At 44.6% G+C, this 21,962-nt stretch overlaps 1 protein-coding gene across 5 annotated transcripts in view; it reads left to right on the top strand.

Annotated features, from left to right (window-relative positions):
- The window catches only part of LOC106570883 (DENN domain-containing protein 1A), a 145,624-nt gene that overhangs the window by 81,893 nt on the left and 41,769 nt on the right, over positions 1 to 21,962 (top strand). For 4 of the 5 annotated variants that reach the window (XM_014143472.3, XM_014143453.3, XM_014143479.3 and 1 more), the window contains exons 6-9: positions 7,631 to 7,700; positions 9,396 to 9,476; positions 15,258 to 15,311; positions 20,629 to 20,739. In XM_014143472.3, coding sequence (XP_013998947.2) covers positions 7,631 to 7,700; positions 9,396 to 9,476; positions 15,258 to 15,311; positions 20,629 to 20,739 — 316 coding nt within the window. The remainder of the gene's footprint in view (positions 1 to 7,630; positions 7,701 to 9,395; positions 9,477 to 15,257; positions 15,312 to 20,628; positions 20,740 to 21,962) is intronic. The other variant, XM_014143465.3, reaches the window with a different exon arrangement.

The raw sequence follows: 21,962 nt of genomic DNA, 5'->3' as shown, positions 1-21,962 counted from the left end.
TGGTGTTTGGAGATTAAGGTGTTAATGGGGGCTGATTAAATGTGAAATGGACTGATTTGGTGAGCTATGTCCTTGGCTGAACACACAGTGTTTGTAAATGTCCACTTGAGAGCACCCAGTGTTGTGGCTGGTTCCGCTGTTTAACCTCCCATTGATGGTGTTGTGGTTGGTAAAACTGTATGTGGATGCAGCAGCAGCAATACACTACCAGGGCTTATCCTAAGGTCTGCTCTTTACTGTACAAGGGATGAATGGATGAGGCACTCTTGCCACAATGCAAAGCCGAGCACACACTCATGCGAACACACACACACACACACACACACACACACACACACACACACACACACACACACACACACACACACACACACACACACACTGTTGATAGCTATAGGTCTTGGGTAGAACACGAATGTCTAGAGGCCTGGTGTATTGATGATTATGTATTGATGAAGGACCACTTCTGTCGCCATATCAATGATCCCCGTGTGATTGTGTTTGTGTGTCTGTCTGTCTGACTGTCTCTGTGTGTGTGTGTGACAGCAGCAGCAGACCTGGCTTAATAACTTCCCTTGCCCTTTACAGGCTGGGAGGAGGGACCATAGAGGCAGAGTGGAAGGGCCATCCAGGGAAATACACAGGAGTCATTCACTCCCAGCCAATTAAAACGCTTGTTGACGTATTTATGTCCTGCCTGCCTGCCCCCCCCCCACCCCTCCCCCTCACCTACTTCCCCTGCTTCCAACCTCAGCCCCACATCTTGACTCTGAAGCTAAACCTTACGATTTGTGTCCGAGATTGGAGAAGGGGATGTTAGAGTGCCGGATGATTACCAAGGCAGTGTGTCAGTAATTCAAAGTATATCTGAAACTATCAAGTAGGGTGTTATCCCGGGACCTTAGGCTAACTGTAAATGCTACTTATCTCTGCTTTACTTGACAAATATTTATTTACTTGACAAATATTTATTTACTTGACAAATATGTCATAGCAATAGGTGGTAGGCTTTTGAGAGTGCCAAGGTTGCCATTTCATTATCTCCCTTGTACTGGGATTGAGATTGAACCACATGGACTAGTTCGACCACATGGTTTAGACAGTGAATTCCTGGCAAGCCTAAAATCTCATGACTGGTCATGTACAGATTGCCTTACTTGCAGTTGTGGTTAGCTAATGAGTAATAAATATATTTAACAGTCACCCAAATGTCAAACAAGGCCCAATGCCAGGGAAACCTCCTGTTTTAAATTCACTTCCTGTTAAAACGGTCCATGGTATGGAAGGATATAGGAATTGAATATGGCTAGCTACTATAATATGTCAGGTCCCATCACTGTGCAAGATGAAAACGCTACAACTGACGGTCCACTTAACTCTGAGGATTGGGTTTCATGAAAGCACTCGTCATGTCGGAAACATGTCGCGTTCCAGGTAGCCAGGCACTTGACACTAAATAAAACCATCAACATTTAGCCAAGTCAGCTTGTGCGTGATAGAAGTAGCTGAGTAAGCGGAGCCCGGCTGACGGGCATCCTGCCACGAAGATACAGCCAAATGAAATTTAGTGGGTGGTTTCACACTCCTTTCTTTTTACTGGCCCTGTAATCGGCCCCAGTTTCCGCTGCTCCCCGACACCTTCTTTAAAAAGCTCTCCTGGTATAAAGGGCCCTACGCAAACAGAGCGACGGAGCGTCGTATATGGTTCGTTCCAAAATCTGAGTCACACAAAATGAAATAGAACTACTTAGAAAACGATGGTCCGTCGCTGCGTTTTACGTAAAGTGTGTAGCGGCCTTAGGTCCCCTGGGGGCCCAATACTCCTTCCGGCTGTTTTACACAAGCCTTTCGAGTCACTCATCCGCCTTTGTTTAACCCCTGACCCTGCGAAACAAGGCTCCGTCAAAAGTTCTGAGGGGCTGGCGGCGAGGAAATGGAATAAGTGTTTGGTTACAAACGAAACAGGCACTGGCAGTACGTCATAAATCGTTGATGCAGCAAGAGTGCCGCCACGGCCGGCCTATTGCACGAGGGCGTCGGGCTCGTAAAGTTTTAACGTGGCCTGGTCTCTCTGCCGACTGTTTTGTTTTTAAGGGGCTCAGGAGTGGTGTCTGCCGCAGAGGGGGACAGTAGATGGCTGTTATATCGCATGTGGGAGTGTGTTTACAGGAGAGTGGGGTGTGTGTCGGGGAAGAGTGTATCTGTGTGTGCACTGCAGAGAATATTTCTGAGCATGCAGGTGTGTGTGAGAATATGCACAAGACAAGCCATCTATACACCTGGCATACCACATTGTACCGTGTTGGCGCAAATCCACTTTCAGTTTTATTCAGACAACAGAGAAATTGTAAAAATGTGCTCTACAGTTTGACTTCCCGCTGGCCAATGTCCCTATGACATTGTGAGGTTATTATAAGAACGCCCTGGGACATTGTGTGGTTATTATAAGAAAGCCCTGGGACATTGTGTGGTTATTATAAGAAAGCCCTGGGACTTTGTGTGGTTATTATAAGAAAGCCCTGGGACTTTGTGTGGTTATTATAAGAAAGCCCTGGGACTTTGTGTGGTTATTATAAGAAAGCCCTGGGACATTGTGTGGTTATTATAAGAAAGCCCTGGGACATTGTGTGGTTATTATAAGAACGCACTGGGACATTGTCTGGTTATTATAAGAAAGCCCTGGGACATTGTGTGGTTATTATAAGAAAGCCCTAGGACATTGTGTGGTTATTATAAGAAAGCCCTAGGACATTGTGTGGTTATTATAAGAAAGCCCTGGGACATTGTGTGGTTATTATAAGAAAGCCCTAGGACATTGTGTGGTTATTATAAGAACGCCCTGTCCAGAATGTAGATGCAGAGGACTCTGAGAGCATGATGGAGATGTCACCATGCAGGCAAACCGCTGTCACAACTGCTCCCTCTCTTGGACCTTTACTCTTGACTTCATTTCTTCCTCCATGTCTTCTTCCACCTCTTCCTTGACCTCTCAAGTCATTGGAGTTCAATTCAATATTATTTAATATCCCCTGATGTAAAATATCACAGAAGTAATGCTTAACATTCTTCTCCATCTTACCATTGACTACGAGCTGTCAATACAAGTCTTCACCCAGCACCACAATCCCAAGACAACTACTCAGCGATCTTATGAAGGGGTATATGCTTTCTGGGTACGTGTGATACTTTTCCCCCTTTAATCCTTCGTCAGGCATGTGTCGTTATTCCTAGAGAACACAAAAGCGTCTGCGGCTAACAAACGACGAGCAGATGTCCCAGTTCAAATGAGTCAATTAACTTCCAGCAGCACTTTAGCTTCCCTCGTATGGCATTCTTTAACACAGTCACCCATTAAGCTTAGCGAAACAGATGTTTCTCCAAATCTGGCTAGGCAAATGAAAAATTGACCTTTGGAGAAAAAGGAAGCTAATAGCAGCTAATCAAATTATATAAAAAATACATCTTAATGGATTTTTGCAGGTTTTTTTGGAGCCCGGTGGGTTATGTTATTATTTAATCAAGAGGTCATTCAGGTCTGGGGTTGAAAATGTTAAGTGTCTCTGCCGTCTTTATCCTGTAGACTATCAACAAAAGCACTGAATTGAAACACAGGGAGTGTTTTGTCTGTGGTGTATGTCGTTTGGTCTACTGTGGCATAGTGCTGTTGACCTTCACTATCTACAAAGCAGTCTCTACAAAGCAAGCAAGCGGTTTTATTAAATCTACTCTCGCTGTGTTTTCATCAGCCGTGGTTGTAATTATTGAAATATAAACGGATATTTCTATGCAATAAATTGGCTCTGTTAAAGGCAGTTAAAATGGCTTCAGAACCATGTTACACATACACCTCTGCAGTGTCATCGGGAGGAGAAAAACATTACTTTATTCTATTTACCGTCTATTGACATGCTAATTAGACACAAATCTGCCGACATGGCTGTTTCTTTAATAAGAGGAAAGCTTCATCCTCGAGTCATTCGACCCCTTAGGATTCAAATCTAGCATCCATCCATCCATTTTTTCCTTATGTAGATAACTAGCCTCCCACATAAAAGTAATATAAATGTATGCTCCCAAAAGGACAACAAACAACGTCAAAATCACAACGAAGATTACTTTAATTAATACAGTTTTATTTTATGTTTGCGCCTCGAACAGACTCGAACTAACAACCTAGCAGCGATTGGCTGCAAAGCTCATTGACCCTCATTGTCATACGTATCTTTTTGCAAATGTGTCACAATGTGACACCTATAAACTGATACCCGGCTGCACATTAGGATTTGATTCCTTATATCATGCTACTCCACCACCGCTGCTTTTTGCATTCCAGTGATCATTGGCCAAACCTATCATAACCCCTCTGCATTTCTATCATGGGCCATTGTTGATGCTCTCTGCTACATTAATGAGTAATGGATTCATGGCCAGGCCTCATTAAGAGGCAGTAGCTGAGGTTGGGAGGGGTGGAGGGGAGGAAAGGGAGAGATGGAGCGGAGGAGGGTGTATAGCTTGGAATAATCCTAGCTCCCAACACTGATCCCGCTCGCAGAGTCAAGGATGTTGAGCGCTCATCTGGGCTAATGAAATGCAGAATACTAAAGAACCCGCGAGCGGCCCCCGGTACATAAAGTCTGCACCCATAACAGAATCGGTTGCTGCTGTGCATGCAGGTCACATACTTACCTCGTATCCTCCATACTAAAATCCTCCCCCTTTTTTCACTCAATTAAAAAATGCATGGCATATTTTAGCGTATTTTTTTTATTACAAATAGACTCGACCAGAGCACCTTGCAGCTTTGTATAAAAAACACCTCTCCCACACTTCTATAAACAGATTCAAAAGCTGGTCGGGAACCAGGGTTAAAGCCACTGGGGAGAAAAGTATGTGTATTCCGTGTGGCTTTGGCTTGCCGTGAGAAGATCGAACCAGGCCTTTTCCCCAGACAGACACATGCGCACAGACGGGGGGGCTGGGAGGGGAGTGAGACACGTAGTCTTGGGTAACATATCGCATCACGCCTTGGCTGCGCCAGCTAGATACTGCTCACAGCTCTGCATGGGACTGAGGGAGGGAGGGAGAAAAGGAAGGCAACAGGAAAGGCTACTGTAGCCGTAGAAACTTTAAGAGTTCCAACTTTTTTGTTGTTGAAAGCCTCTGTGTAGCGGAGGTGGTTTGCCGTGATGAGTAATCTCTCTTGGGATCTGCTTGAGATCTTATCCTCCCCAGAGCTAATGTTGAGTCACACAGACTTGATTATAACTACATAGAATGCAACTGACACCTGCTAGGTCATTTAGGATTTTTTTGCCGTTTAATTCCAAAGTGGGTTTTCCAGTAAAGCCGCCCTGTTTTTGTTTATGATAATGATGTATCTGATAAGGCCTTAATGCTATTAAAAACAAAAAATGATGTTTTAAGTGAAAAGTAAGAAGTCGAAAAAGAAAGGAAATGCCTATTCCACCCATGCTCTACCAAGGTTTTCCAGCACACAGCTTTGACCTACTACAGTAGCTCTGTTGATATTGTACTTCAAACTATGTGTAGGCAGGATGCTTAGGATTCAAACCTTCTCAAACAGCCCCCACAATAATCTCAGATTTAGTATTTGTTTTCAAATTGTGGGTAAACCAACAATCTGGTTTGTCGAATTAGTTTAGAGGCTTTTCTGCTTGGTTGCTTTTATGCCAATAAACTCTGATACACTTAATGTTGCCCAGGTCTTCTCCAGCTTTTAGCGGTCAACACTACTGGTAATCGATACCAAGACAGGTACCACAGTATATCCATACTGGCAGAGCATGAAAAGGGCAAAAGTGTTGTTGTACTTTTAAAGCCATCTCAAACTTAAGATGAGCGGATCTGCACTGCTAGATGGGCAAAACTAATTTATTCTCTGCTGTGTTCTGTATTGATAAAAACCAAAGTTGCACTCTTCATATAATTTAAATACAGAAATATAATCTTTGAATACGACCTGGATGAAGGCCAAAGGGGGATTAAGCACAAAGTCGTCAGGGAGACAGTTGGTGTAGGCGGTGGGATCTGGAGCGAGGGGAGGGGAACGGGGGGTGGTGGGAGAGGGGAGGGTTTTGAAGCTTGTGGCAATGTCCGCTACGGTAATGAGCAAGTCCGCCGCTGGAGAGAGCCCTTCTTGGCGGGCACATTCACGGCCGACTGCCGGTCGCAATTAAAGGCGAGGAGGAGGTGTAGCCTCGCAATCAGCCACCTCGCCAGTCGCTCCGAATGTAAATAAAAACGAGCCCAGTCAAATTACCGTTGCCGGCAGCTCGCCCGTTAAACCTGTCTCCGTAATGAGGGAACTGTGACATTTCAGCGTGCCGCCAAGCCCGTCCCGGTCTCACTCGGCGAAGCAACAAGCCTCAGCCGGTGGTGTCTCTCTTGTCGAGACATTCTAATTAGGGCTGAGGACTTTTCTATGACGTCGCTCGGAGGACCGGGACGTGTGGCAGAGAGAAAGAGAGAGAAATAGAGGGAGAGAGATGTTTGCTGCCTTCTGTCAGACATCTTTCGTTTACCTTTGGCTACCTCCTTCCCCTTTTTCCCTCTTCCCCTTCTCTCTTCTCTCTTTCCTCTTCTCTCTTCTTCTTCCCTCTTCGTTCTTCTCCTTCTCTCTTCCCCTCCTCTCTTCCTCTTCTCTGTTTCCTCTTCACCTACACACTCCTCTCTCTAACCCCTATACCTCTCTTCTTTCACTCGGTCACCCTCAGGGCCACAGGAGGAGATGGAGAGTACGGCTCCTGTTCTGTATTCTGGACGAGCCTGTCTCCTAAAGGATACTCACTGAATGCTTATTGCTGGGCACGCACGCACCCACGCACACACACACACACACACACACACACACACACACACACACACACACACACACACACACACACACACACACACACACACACACACACATCATCATCAATGATCACTCGAGTAAGAGTATGATTATCCTCCATGGGGTCTACTATTTGTGGGTCTTCAGATGGCTGTAGAGGTCGATCCGGGAGCCACATATTTTGGTGCAGTTTGGGCAGGGGTGAGTGGTGGTTGGTGGTTGGACCTTCCAGGTATTGAGTCTCTCCTTGCGCAGCTGCTGCTTGTCCTCTGGTGGAGGTCTATATCCTGTAGTGCAGCTCCTTCTTGGATGTTGTTTCTCTCCACACACACACACACACACACACACACACACACACACACACACACACACACACACACACACACACACACACACACACACACACACCACACACAGCTGCTGTCAGATGAATGACTCAGTGAGTGAGAACCAGACAGTGAAGAAGAGCCACTGGAGAGGAGAGAACACACCACTGTTCGGTCCTTCCTCCCTTCTCTTTCACACTTAGATATAACTGTCTTGATGACAGCTATTTCCCCTATTGTTCACATTCCTTTCCATGGTGTGGGATGGGACCAGGGAGATGTACAAGGGATGACAATAAGTGAAATATAATCAAACAATGATGATAGGAAACATTTGATTTACCAATGACAAAAGATAAGCGCTATAATGATGTGTGGGGTGAGACATTCAGCAGCACATCAGTTCATAGAGATTGTTACCCTGAAATTCTCTGTATTTATTTTATTCCAGCTATCTGCCCTGGTTTGAGGTATTCTACAAGCTGCTCAATATCCTCGCTGACTTCACAATCAAAGGCCAGGTCAGTATTCTCAATGAAATCAAAAATAATAGTGGTCATTGTAGTTAGGGTGAACCTTGTTATCTAAGTAGGTCACAACTGATGATGTAAAAAGGGCTTTCTAGAATAAAATACATTTGATGGAGGTAGGTATAGAGGAGATTTAGCAACTCCTGATACAAAAGCTTGTTTATTGTTAAAAGTAAAAACCAATGTGTTTCGGCTCTTGGTCTTCATTAGAGTAGGTAGAGGCAGACAGAGAATTCCGCTGCAGTAGAAAGACTGTCACCTTTCTTTATCTTTTTCTTTCCCTGTGTCTTGGGTAACAGCCATCCCATCTAATATTAAAGTGGTGTCCCCTCTGTCAGAGCTGCCACCCTACTGACAAACATCACTCACTCACTCACTCACTCACTCACTCACTCACTCACTCACTCACTCACTCACTCACTCACTCACTCACTCACTCACTCACTCACTCACTCACTCACTCACTCACTCACTCACTCACTCACTCACTCACTCACTCACTCTCTCACTCACTGTCTCCCCCTCCCTCTCTTTCCTCTCTCTCTTTCTGTCTGGGGACAGCTTCTTTCTCACCTTTTCTCTCAATAGAAAATAGATGTCAGGAGTGACATTCAACTCCTCTCATTTTGCCTTCAACTCTTTCTGCTGACTGTAATACAATATTAACAAACACATCACTCTCTCTGCACACGTAGGTGATACTGAAAACCAAACAACTTAAAAGCACAAAGAGACTTAAATAATCATTATAGGATTCAAATCAAATTGAGCTTAATCGACAGGCATTCAGACATTTTAAGTAATGTATTCAGAGCACTTTGGCAAACATCTGTTCAAGCCTCAGCTTTACATGTTTGCTGCTTATGGTTGTCAGACAAAGCCCTATACCTGGGAGATAGCAGACAAAGCCCTATACCTGGAAGATAGCAGACAAAGCCCTATACCTGGGAGATAGCAGACACAGCCCTATACCTGGGAGATAGCAGACACAGCCCTATACCTGGGAGATAGCAGACACAGCCCTATACCTGGGAGATAGCAGACCCAGCCCTATACCTGGGAGATGGCAGACCCAGCCCTATACCTGGGAGATGGCAGACCCAGCCCTATACCTGGGAGATGGCAGACCCAGCCCTATACCTGGGAGATAGCAGACCCAGCCCAGCCCTATACCTGGGAGATAGCAGACCCAGCCCAGCCCTATACCTGGGAGATAGCAGACCCAGCCCAGCCCTATACCTGGGAGATGGCAGACCCAGCCCAGCCCTATACCTGGGAGATGGCAGACCCAGCCCAGCCCTATACCTGGGAGATGGCAGACCCAGCCCAGCCCTATACCTGGGAGATGGCAGACCCAGCCCAGCCCTATACCTGGGAGATGGCAGACACAGCCCCATACCTGGGAGATGGCAGACACAGCCCTATACCTGGGAGATAGTGAACAGAGATTATACTGTAGCATCGGCAACCATTAACAGGATAAAGATATGTTTTGTTGTCAAAGTACAATGTACTGGTCTGTAGGCTATTGGTTATTTCCTCCGAGATGCCATAATATTATAAGGAGGGGATATTGTCAGCAATTTTTTTTTTTGCATAAACATTTTGTTCCTGTTGCTATTTATAATAGGGTTCCTGTGAGGCATCATGTGAGATTGTACGTGTCTGTTTGTGTGTGTATTTCAGGAGAGTCAGTGGCGAGAGCTCCTGGAGTCACTCCATACACTCCCCATCCCTGATCCTGGAGTGCCAGTCCATCTTAGCGTGGTAAGACTTTGACCAACTCCCCGTAGACTTCATGGCTGGCCACCTTATCAGAGGAGCAACACATTCAAATGTTCGATCACTAGTTGTCCATTATGCTTAAAATTCACGGCTCATTAGCAAGGTTGCAGAATTAGCAAACATAATCATACTTCAGGGCCCTTCACTTGATACAAGCAAGGTGCCAAGAGCTGTAGGGTCAGGCGCGGCAGTGGGTGAAAGTTCAGTTTTTTTTAAACTTTGAGTGCTGTGGCAATGTCCCAAAAGCACTGCTTAACTTGTCGCAATGCCAAAAAACAATGTCTATCTTGAGGCAATACCATTCTTGCACCTGTCACTTGAAACCCCCTTTAGATATATACATTTATCACACAGTATATACGCCTATAGTATGTTTTTTGTTGTTGTTGCAGAATACATCAATATATCCCATCTCATGGCCATAGCACTTGGGTCAGTGAGGTACAGCCTTATCCTTTATAGTGGGTGCTTTGAGATACAGTTGAAGTCAGAAGTTTACATACACCTTAGCCAAATACATTTTAACTCAATTTTGTCACAGTTCCTGACATTTAATCCAAGTAAAAATGTCCTGTTTTAGGTCAGTTATGATCACAACTTTATTTTAAGAATGTGAAATGTCAGAATAATAGTAGAGAGAATGATTTATTTAAGCTTTTATGTCTTTCATCACATTCCCAGTGGGTCAGAAGTTTACATACACTCAATTTGTATTTGGTAGCATTGCCTTTAAATTGTTTAACTTGGGTCAAACGTTTCGGGTAGCCTTCCACAAGCTTCCCACAATAAGTTGGATGAATTTTGTCCCATTCCTCCTGACAGAGCTGGTGTAACTGAATCAGGTTTGTAGGCCTCGTTGCTCGCATACGCCTTTTCAGTTCTGCCCACAGATTTTATATGGGATTGAGGTCAGGGCTTCGTAATGGCCACTCCAATACCTTGACTTTGTTGTCATTAAGCCATTTTGCCACAACTTTGGAAGTATGCTTGGGGTCATTGTCCACTTGGAAGACCCATTTGTGACCAAGCTTTAACTTCCTGACTGATGTCTTGAGATGTTGCTTCAATATATTCACATAATTTTCCTCCCTCATGATGCCATCTATTTTGTGAAGTGCACCAGTCCCTCCTGCAGCAAAGCACCCCCACAACATGATGCTGCCACCCCCATGCTTCACGGTTGGGATGGTGTTCTTCGGCTTGCAAGCCTCCCACTTTTTCCTCCAAACATAACGATGGTCATTAAGGCCCCAACAGTTCTATTTTTGCTTCATCAGACCAGAGGACATTTCTTCAAAAAGTACGATCTTTGTCCCCATGTACAGTTGCGAACCGTAGTCTGGCTTTTTTATGGTGGTTTTGGAGCAGTGGCTTCTTCCTTGCTGAGCGGCCTTTCAGGTTATGTTGATATAGGACTCGTTTTACTGTGGATATAGATACTTTTGTACCTGTTTCCTCCAGCATCTTCACAAGGTCCTTTGCTGTTGTTCTGGGATTGATTTGCACTTTTTGCACCAAAATACGTTAATCTCTAGGAAACAGAACACATCTCCTTCCTGAGCAGTATGACGGCTGCTTGGTCCCATGGTGATTATACTTGCGTACTATTGTTTGTAGAGATGGTGGTGGTACCTTCAGGCGTTTGGAAATTGCTCCCAAGGATGAATCAGACTTGTGGAGGTTTACAATTTTTTTCTGAGGTCTTGGCTGATTTCTTTTGATTTTCCCATGATGTCAAGCAAAGAGGCAATGAGTTTGAAGGTAGGCCTTGAAATATATCCACAGGTCCACCTCCAATTGACTCAAATGACGTCAATTAGCCTATCAGAAGCATCTAAAGCCATGACATCATTTTCTGGAATTTTCCAAGCTGTTTAAAGGCACAGTCATCTTAGTGTATGTACATTTCTCACCCACTGGAATTGTGATACAGTGAATTATAAGTGAAATAATCTGTCTGTAAACAATTGTTGGAAAAATTACTTGTGTCATTGCCAAAACTATTGTTTGTTAACAAGAAATTTGTGGAGTGGTTGAAAAACGAGTTTTAATGACTCCAATCTAAGTGTATGTAAACTTCCGACTTCAACTGTAGGTTGCGGTTCTTATCCTTCATAGAGGATGCTTTGATTGTTGCCGACTGTTTTCGGGTCAGTTGTGGGTTCAATGGGGGGAGCACCAAGGCTGCCACCCCTGCCGAGTGGGGAACCATTTCCCCGACCCTCAAAGGCTTATCCCTCAGCTGTCCTGCATGATGGGTTACAACACAGGCCGTTCCATTTGAAGGATTTTTAGGAATCCCTCAGAGCTCCATGTTGGGGCGCCTACTCAAAGCGTTTCACGGGCAATGGAGTGAGTCAGAGTTACACCCCAAAAAATAGGGAGCCTCCGAGGAGACAGTTCTGTCAGACTGATCTTGGCATCAGACGCAGGGATATAGAGGAAGTAGTGAGTGCATCACTTTGTTCGCTAGTCTTTCCCCACTCTCAGCAAAGGACCTGGGTTTATTATCATACCGTCAGTCTTCAGACACCGTCTCCTTGAGATATCTGTCAGACCCACCTCACTATCCTTACCCTGCAAAGCGACAATACATGATTAAGATTGAATCCTACTACACCGACTCTGACGCTCGTCGGCTGTGTCAGTGCTTGCAAACTATCACGGATTACAAAGGCAAACACAACAGTGAGCTGCTCAGTGACGCATGCTTACCAGATGAGCTAAATCCCTTCTATGCTCGCTTCGAGGCAAGCAACATTGAACCGTAAGTGAGAGCACCAGCTGTTCCGGACGACTGTGTCATCATGCACTCCATAACTGATGTGAGTAAGACCTTTTAACAGGTTAATATTCACAAGGCCGGAGGGCCAGACGGATTACGAGGACGCATACTCAGAGTATGCGCTGACCAGCTGGCAAGTGTCTTCACTTTTTCAACCTCTCCCTGACCGTCTGTAATACCTACATGTTTCAAACAGACCACCATAGTCCCTGTGCCCTAGAACGCCAAGGTAACCTGTCTAAATTACCATCATTCCAGACACCCTGGACCCACTCCAATTCGCATAGCGCTCCAACAGATCCACAGATGACGCAGTCTCTATTGCACTTCACACTGCCCTTTCCCACCTAGACAAAAGGAACACCTACGTGAGAATGCTATTCATTGACTACAGCTTAGCGTTCAACATCATAGTGCCCTCCAAGCTCATCACATAGCTAAGGACCCTGGGACCGAACACCTCCCTCTGCAACTGGATCCTGGACTTCCTGAAGGGCCGCCCCCAGGTGGTGAGGGTAGGCAACAATTGCGTGGCAATTGCATGGTAGGCCTGATCACTGACGACGATGAGACAGCCTATAGGGAGGAGGTCAGAGACCTGGCAATGTGGTACCAGGACAACAACCTGTGCCTCAGTGTCAGCAAGACAAAGGAGCTGATCCTGGACATTAGGAAACGGATGGCCAAACATACCCACATTCACATTAACAGAGCTGAAGTGAAGCTGGTCCAGAGCTTCAAGAAACCACAGTGTCTACATCACTAAGTATCTATCGTGGTCCAAACATACCAACACAGTTGTGAAGAGGGCACGAGAACACCTCTTCCCCTCAGGAGGCTGAAAAGATTTCGCATGGGCCTCGGATCCTCAAAAGGTCTACAGCTGCACCATTGAGAGCATCTTGACTGGCTGCATCACTGCTTGGTATGGCAACTGTTAGCGTCTGACCCAAAGGCGCTACAGAGGGTAGTGCGTGCGGCCCTGTACATCACTGAGGCCGAGCTTCCTGCCATCCAGGACCTCTCTACCAGGCAGTGTCAGAGGAAGGCCCTAAAATTGTCAAAGACTCTAGCCACCCAAGTCATAGACTGTTCTCTCTGCTACCACACGGCAAGCGGTACCGGTGCATCATGTCTGGAACCAACAGTACCCTGAACAGCTTCTAACCCCAAACCATAAGACTGCTAAATAGTTAGTTGTATAGTTAATCAAATAGTTACCCGTACTAACTTCATTGACCCTTTTTTGCACTCACTTTTTTGACTAATCTCATACGCTGCTGCTACTGTTTACTATCGGTCACTTTATTCCCTAGTTATATGTACATACACTACATAACCAAAAGTATGTGTACACCTGCTCGTCGAACATCTCATTGCAAAATCATGGGCATTAATATGGAGTTGGTCATACCTTTGCTGCTATAACAGCCTCCACTCTTCTGGGAAGGCTTTCCACTAGATGTTGGAACATTGCTGCGGGGTCTTGCTTCCACAAGAGCATTAGTGAGGTCTGGTACTGATGTTGGGCGATTAGGCCTGGCTCGCAGCTGGTGTTCCAATACATCCCACAAGTGTTGGATGGGGTTCAGGTCAGGGCTCTGTGCAGGCCAGTCAAGTTCTTCCAATCCAATCTCTACAAACCATTTCTGTATGGACCTCGCTTTGTGCACAGGGGCATTGTCATGCTGAAACAGGAAAGGGCCTTCCCCAAACTGTTGCCACAAAGTTGTAAGCACAGAATCGTCTAAAATGTCATAGTATGCTGTAGCGTTAAGATTTCCCTTCACTGGAACCAAGGGCCTAGCCCGAACGATGAAAAACAGCCCCAGACCATTATTGCTCCTCCACCAAACTTTACAGTTGGCACTATGCATTCGGGCAGGTAGCGTTCTCCTGGCATCCGCCAAACCCAGATTCGTCTGTCAGATGATGCCAGATGATGAAGCGTGATTCTTCACTCCAGAGAATGTGTTTCCACTGCTCCAGAGTCAAATGGCGGCGAGCTTTACACCACTCCAGCCGATGCTTGGCATTGAGCATGGTGATCTTAGGCTGGTGTGTGGCTGCTTGGCCAATGAAACCCATTTCATGAAGCTCCCAACGAACAGTTCTTGTGCTGACGTTGCTTCAAGAGGCAGTTTGGAACTCGGTAGTGAGTGTTGCAACTAGGACACACGCACTTCAGCACTCGGCCGTTCTGTTAGCTTGTGTGGGCTACCGCTTTGCGGCTGAGCCGTTGTTGCTCCTAGATGTTTCCACTTCACAATAACAGCACATACATTTGACAGGGGCAGCTCTAGCAGTGCAGAAATTTGATGAACTGACTTGTTGGAAAGGTGGCATCCAATAACAGGGCCACCATTGAAAGCCACTGAACTTTTCAGTAAGGCCATTCTACTGCCAATGTTTGTTTATGGAGATTGCATGGCTGTGTGTTGCTGAATAGCCGAATCCACTCATTTGAAAGGGTGTCCGCATACGTTTGTGTATTTAGTGTATCTAACTCAATTATCTTGCACCCCTGCACATCGACTTGGTACTGGGACCCCTTGTATGTATATAGTCAAGTTATTGTTACTCATTTGTACCTATTATTACTTGTTTTACTTTTCTTTCATTTCTCTATTTTCTTTCTCTCTGCATTGTTGGGAAGGGGCCGTAAGTAAGCATTTCACTGTTAGTCCTCACCTGTTGTTTACAAAGCATGTGACGAATAAAATAGTATTTTATTTCATCTTTCCCCTGGGCTGTTACCGTTATTGAGAACAGGGAGGTGTTCATAAGACATCAAATGTAATAAAACAGATTGAAACAGGAAGTTGAAAAAGGCTGTTTTTCCAGTGTATGGAATGCCTTTACACTATTGAGCGTTAACTCTTAATCCTATTACCGTTTGTCTTTTCTCATGAACTGCGATGGCTTAAAATGCCTTAATCTCTCAAATTTGACCCCCCGTGTTTCTTTGTCCCCGTTAGCATTCCTACTTTACTGTGCCTGACAGAAGGGAACTACCCAGCATACCTGAAAACGTGAGTATCTTTGGCCTTCACCCTTCATTTTGAATTTGCTGTTCTTTATTGTTCATTGTTTAGGAAGACATTTGCAGCACACCAATAACAATATCCATTTGGAATAATTGACGATATGCCAAAATACATCACTCAATCTCATCTGATATGAAAGAACACATTAATGTTACTCCACTCTACCCACATCCCCACAGCACTCTGTTCATATAGGCCTGTGTGTTAGGGTTAGGTTTAGTATAGGTCTGTGTGTTAGGGTTAGGTTTACTGTAGGTATGTGTGTTAGGGTTAGGTTTACTGTAGGTCTGTGTGTTAGGGTTAGGTTTACTGTAGGTCTGTGTGTTAGGGTTAGGTTTACTATAGGTCTGTGTGTTAGGGTTAGGTTTACTGTAGGTCTGTGTGTTAGGGTTAGGTTTACTGTAGGTCTGTGTGTTAGGGTTAGGTTTACTGTAGGCCTGTGTGTTAGGGTTAGGTTTACTGTAGGTCTGTGTGTTCGGGTTAGGTTTACTGTAGGTCTGTGTGTTAGGGTTAGGTTTACTGTAGGTCTGTGTGTTAGGGTTAGGTTTATTGTAGGTCTGTGTGTTAGGGTTAGGTTTACTGTAGGTCTGTGTGTTAGGGTTAGGTTTACTGTAGGTCTGTGTGTTAGGGTTAGGTTTACTGTAGGTCTGTGTGTTAGGGTTAAGTTTACTGTAGGTATGTGTGTTAGGGTTAGGTTTACTGTAGGCCTGTGTGTTAGGGTTAGGTTTACTGTAGGTCTGTGTGTTAGGGTTAGGTTTACTGTAGGTCTGTGTGTTAGGGTTAGGTTTACTGTAGGTCTGTGTGTTCGGGTTAGGTTTACTGTAGGTCTGTGTGTTAGGGTTAGGTTTACTGTAGGTCTGTGTGTTAGGGTTAGGTTTACTGTAGGTCTGTGTGTTAGGGTTAGGTTTACTGTAGGTCTGTGTGTTAGGGTTAGGTTTACTGTAGGCATGTGTGTTAGGTTTACTGTAGGCCTGTGTGTTAGGGTTAGGTTTACTGTAGGTCTGTGTGTTAGGGTTAGGTTTACTGTAGGCCTGTGTGTTAGGGTTAGGTTTACTGTAGGCCTGTGTGTTAGGGTTAGGTTTACTGTAGGTCTGTGTGTTAGGGTTAGGTTTACTGTAGGTCTGTGTGTTAGGGTTAGGTTTACTGTAGGTCTGTGTGTTAGGGTTAGGTTTACTGTAGGTCTGTGTGTTAGGGTTAGGTTTACTGTAGGTCTGTGTGTTAGGGTTAGGTTTACTGTAGGCCTGTGTGTTAGGGTTAGGTTTACTGTAGGTATGTGTGTTAGGGTTAGGTTTACTGTAGGTCTGTGTTAGGGTTAGGTTTACTGTAGGTCTGTGTGTTCGGGTTAGGTTTACTGTAGGTCTGTGTGTTCGGGTTAGGTTTACTGTAGGTCTGTGTGTTAGGTTTACTGTAGGTCTGTGTGTTAGGGTTAGGTTTACTGTAGGTCTGTGTGTTAGGGTTAGGTTTACTGTAGGTCTGTGTGTTAGGGTTAGGTTTACTGTAGGTCTGTGTGTTAGGGTTAGGTTTACTGTAGGCCTGTGTGTTAGGGTTAGGTTTACTGTAGGTATGTGTGTTAGGGTTAGGTTTACTGTAGGTCTGTGTGTTAGGGTTAGGTTTACTGTAGGTCTGTGTGTTCGGGTTAGGTTTACTGTAGGTCTGTGTGTTAGGGTTAGGTTTACTGTAGGTCTGTGTGTTAGGGTTAGGTTTACTGTAGGTCTGTGTGTTAGGTTTACTGTAGGTCTGTGTGTTAGGGTTAGGTTTACTGTAGGCCTGTGTGTTAGGTTTACTGTAGGTCTGTGTGTTAGGGTTAGGTTTACTGTAGGTCTGTGTGTTAGGGTTAGGTTTACTGTAGGTCTGTGTGTTAGGGTTAGGTTTACTGTAGGTCTGTGTGTTAGGGTTAGGTTTACTGTAGGCCTGTGTGTTAGGGTTAGGTTTACTGTAGGTCTGTGTGTTAGGGTTAGGTTTACTGTAGGTCTGTGTGTTAGGGTTAGGTTTACTGTAGGTCTGTGTGTTAGGGTTAGGTTTACTGTAGGTCTGTGTGTTAGGGTTAGGTTTACTGTATGTCTGTGTGTTAGGGTTAGGTTTACTGTAGGTCTGTGTGTTAGGGTTAGGTTTACTGTAGGTCTGTGTGTTAGGGTTAGGTTTACTGTAGGCCTGTGTGTTAGGGTTAGGTTTACTGTAGGTCTGTGTGTTAGGGTTAGGTTTACTGTAGGCCTGTGTGTTAGGGTTAGGTTTACTGTAGGTATGTGTGTTAGGGTTAGGTTTACTGTAGGTCTGTGTGTTAGGGTTAGGTTTACTGTAGGTCTGTGTGTTCGGGTTAGGTTTACTGTAGGTCTGTGTGTTAGGGTTAGGTTTACTGTAGGTCTGTGTGTTAGGGTTAGGTTTACTGTAGGTCTGTGTGTTAGGTTTACTGTAGGTCTGTGTGTTAGGGTTAGGTTTACTGTAGGCCTGTGTGTTAGGTTTACTGTAGGTCTGTGTGTTAGGGTTAGGTTTACTGTAGGTCTGTGTGTTAGGGTTAGGTTTACTGTAGGTCTGTGTGTTAGGGTTAGGTTTACTGTAGGTCTGTGTGTTAGGGTTAGGTTTACTGTAGGCCTGTGTGTTAGGGTTAGGTTTACTGTAGGTCTGTGTGTTAGGGTTAGGTTTACTGTAGGTCTGTGTGTTAGGGTTAGGTTTACTGTAGGTCTGTGTGTTAGGGTTAGGTTTACTGTAGGTCTGTGTGTTAGGGTTAGGTTTACTGTATGTCTGTGTGTTAGGGTTAGGTTTACTGTAGGTCTGTGTGTTAGGGTTAGGTTTACTGTAGGTCTGTGTGTTAGGGTTAGGTTTACTGTAGGCCTGTGTGTTAGGGTTAGGTTTACTGTAGGTCTGTGTGTTAGGGTTTGGTTTACTGTAGGTCTGTGTGTTAGGGTTAGGTTTACTGTAGGTCTGTGTGTTAGGGTTAGGTTTACTGTAGGTCTGTGTGTTAGGTTTACTGTAGGTCTGTGTGTTAGGGTTAGGTTTACTGTAGATCTGTGTGTTAGGGTTAGGTTTACTGTAGGCCTGTGTGTTAGGTTTACTGTAGGTCTGTGTGTTAGGGTTAGGTTTACTGTAGGTCTGTGTGTTAGGGTTAGGTTTACTGTAGGTCTGTGTGTTAGGGTTAGGTTTACTATAGGTCTGTGTGTTAGGGTTAGGTTTACTGTAGGTCTGTGTGTTAGGGTTAGGTTTACTGTAGGTCTGTGTGTTAGGGTTAGGTTTACTGTAGTCCTTTGGGTAGCATGAATAAACCACTAGTCCCACAAATGTTAGACATTCGTTCAATTGCTTCAGCTCAAGGCGGTACATATCGAAGGAGTCGGAAGAATCAATATCTTGTTTGATTTCCCCGTTTTTCCAATTCCCACCGGTAGCCTCACGTAGTTAGTTAGCCGTCAGACAGCCCTCGCTAGTCCTCTAAGGCTGTGAGCCCTCCCCAGATCCCCCTCTCTGGGGGACCTTTAGACAGACAGAGAGAACGCAGAAAAGTGAGAGCTTGACAGAGACATGACAGAAGTGTGATGGAGACGTGACAGAGGTGTGAAGGGAGACGTGACAGAGGTGTGAGGGAGACGTGACGGAGGTGTGAAGGAGACGTGACAGAGGTGTGAGGGAGACGTGACGGAGGTGTGAAGGAGACGTGACAGAGGTGTGAGGGAGACGTGACGGAGGTGTGAGGGAGACGTGACGGAGGTGTGAGGGAGACGTGACAGAGGTGTTAGGGAGACGTGAGGGAGACGTGACGGAGGCGTGAGGGAGACGTGACGGAGGCGTGAGGGAGACGTGACGGAGGCGTGAGGGAGACGTGACGGAGGCGTGAGGGAGACGTGACGGAGGTGTGAGGGAGACGTGACGGAGGTGTGAGGGAGACGTGACGGAGGTGTGAGGGAGACGTGACGGAGGTGTGAGGGAGACGTGACGGAGGTGTGAGGGAGACGTGACGGAGGTGTGAGGGAGACGTGACGGAGGTGTGAGGGAGACGTGACGGAGGTGTGAGGGAGACGTGACGGAGGTGTGAGGGAGACGTGACGGAGGTGTGAGGGAGACGTGACAGAGGTGAACCCCAGTCAGAAGGGAGAGGTGTCGAAAGAGGAGTCTGTAGTCTTCAGAACTAATGCTTCTGGAGCTTTGGAGAATGACAGATTAAAAAATATATATATGTTTTTTAAATGTAACCTTTATTGAACTAGGCAAGTCAGTTAAGAACAAATTGTTATTTACAATGACGGCCTACCGGGGAACAGTGGGTTAACTGCCTTGTTCAGGAACAGAACAACAGATTTTTTACCTTGTAAGTTCAGGGATTCGATCCAGCAACCTGTCGGTTACTGGCCCAATGCTCTAACCACCTGCCGCCCCCACATGCACTCAAACATCCCTTCTACTACAGCTTATTTCACCTAAATCACTTGTGGAATGACTATTTCAAACATATTTTTTCTCTTTCTATGACATAAACTGACCAGGTGAAAGCTATGATCCCTTATCGATGTCACTTGTTAAATCCACTTCAATCAGTGTGAATGAATTGGAGGAGACAGGTTGAAGACATGGACAATTGAGACATGGATTGTGTATGTGTGCCATTTAGAGGTTCAATGGACAAGACAAAAGATTGAAGTGCCTTTGAACGGGGTATGGTAGTAGGTGCCAGGCTCACCGGTTTGAGTGTGTCAAGAACTGCACCGCTGCTTGGTTTTTCAAGCTCAACTGTTTCCCGTGTATCAAGAATGGTCCACCACACAAAGGACATCCAGCCAACTTGACACAACTGTGGGAAGCATTGGAGTCGACATGGGCCAGCATCCCTGTAAAATACTTTCGACACCTTGTAGGGTCCGTGCCCTGACTAATTGAGGCTGTTTTGAGGGCTAAAGGGGCTGGAACGCAGTATTAGGAAGGTGTTCCTAATGGTTTGTACACTCAATGTATATTCAGATTCAGAAAACTTCAATGTCCTCAATGAGTCAGTTTATTTTGCAGCAATAAGAGTACACATACAGACGAAATCACATATTTAAATACATTACATATTTCATGTGTTCTGTCTAAAGTATTGTATTTAATTGTCTTACATGCCAACGATCACAGAGAGAAGTTTTAATTGAAACAATAATGTGTCTTCCTGTTACATTCTTCACCTGTTATATCTATACTATACCTTTGTTAAAGCTATGTAAATCATGTTGAGTCCTTGTACTATTCATACAGTCATTGGTCTGCCCTTGCTATCACAACTAACCTCTACCCCTTTTTTCTTTTTCTTTTTACTTTTTGCCTTTGTTTTTTCTTGCAGAGAAACCTAACAGAGTATTTTGTAGCCGTAGATGTCAATAACATGCTCCATCTGTACGCTAGTATGCTTTATGAGCGTCGAATCCTCATCTGCTGTAGCAAACTAAGCACCGTAAGTACTGTAGATCCTTCACTCCCTCCTTCACTCCCTCCTTCACTCCCTTCCTCCTCCATTCTCACTCTCTCCATGCATATCAACTAATTAATGAGTGTCTATTTTACAGGATTGGCTTGGTACTGTTGCACCACCACACAATAAGACACAGCATGAAATGGTTGCTCACCCAGATTTAATTATTTATTTACTTGTATCCAACAGAAATATTTGAAGATATTGTGGATGAGAATCTGGCAGTTTTTTTCCACTGTAACCACATACTATTTTTAAGCCCTTTACATTTTCTGTTACATTTTTCGTTGTACCCTCCACCGTTAAAGCTATAACCCTCTTCACGCCTTTTTGTATAGAGAGGACTGTCTGAAGAGCTTGTGACCTGCTAAAAACATCTCCTTACACATACAGTGCCTTCAAAAAGTATTCACATCTCTTGACTTTTTCCACATTTTGTTGTGTTACAGCCTGAATTTTAAATGGGTTTAATTGAGATTTTTGTCACTGGCCTACACACAATACCCATAATGTGAAAGTGTAATTATGTTTTTAGAAACTTTTACAAATTAATTTAAAATGAAAAGCTGAAATGTCTTGAGTCAATAAGTATTCAACCCCTTTGTTACGGCAAGCCTTAATAAGTTTAGGAGTAAACATTTGCTTAACAAGTTACACAATAAGTTGCATGGACTCACACTCTGTGCAATAATTGTGTTTAACATGATTTTTGAATGACTACCTCATCTCTGTACCCCACACATACAATTATCTGTAAGGTCCCTCAGTCGAGCAGTGAATTTCAAACACAGATTCAACCAGGGAGGGTTTCCAATGCCTTGCAAAGAAGGGCACCTATTGGTAGATGGGTAAAAGAAAATACAAAATGTTCACATTTTTCTTCCAATTTGACATTATTTGAGTATTTGGTATAGATCGTTGACAAAAAAAGACAATTCAATCAATTCAATTCATTCCATTTTACTCCCACTTTGTGGGAATGTAGAAAAAGTCAAGGTGTAAATACTTCCTGAATAAGCCTTCTTTTCTTGTACTGTACCATACAAAGCATTGTTTTCAATGAACTTTTATGAGGCATTCCTAAGTCTTCCATTATGTGATATGGCCACTATATAATTAATCCCCTCCTGCCCTCTTGGCCTGTTAAAGTTACTAATGTGTGTATGGGTTTTTGATTACCGAAGCCCAGTTTATGTGCTGTTTTT

The sequence above is a fragment of the Salmo salar genome, chromosome 01, assembly GCF_965601325.2.
Source record: "Salmo salar chromosome 01, fSalSal1, whole genome shotgun sequence".
Taxonomy (NCBI): domain Eukaryota; kingdom Metazoa; phylum Chordata; class Actinopteri; order Salmoniformes; family Salmonidae; genus Salmo; species Salmo salar.
Note: the sequence above shows the minus strand (reverse complement) of the source record. Positions and strands in the feature narration are given on the sequence as shown.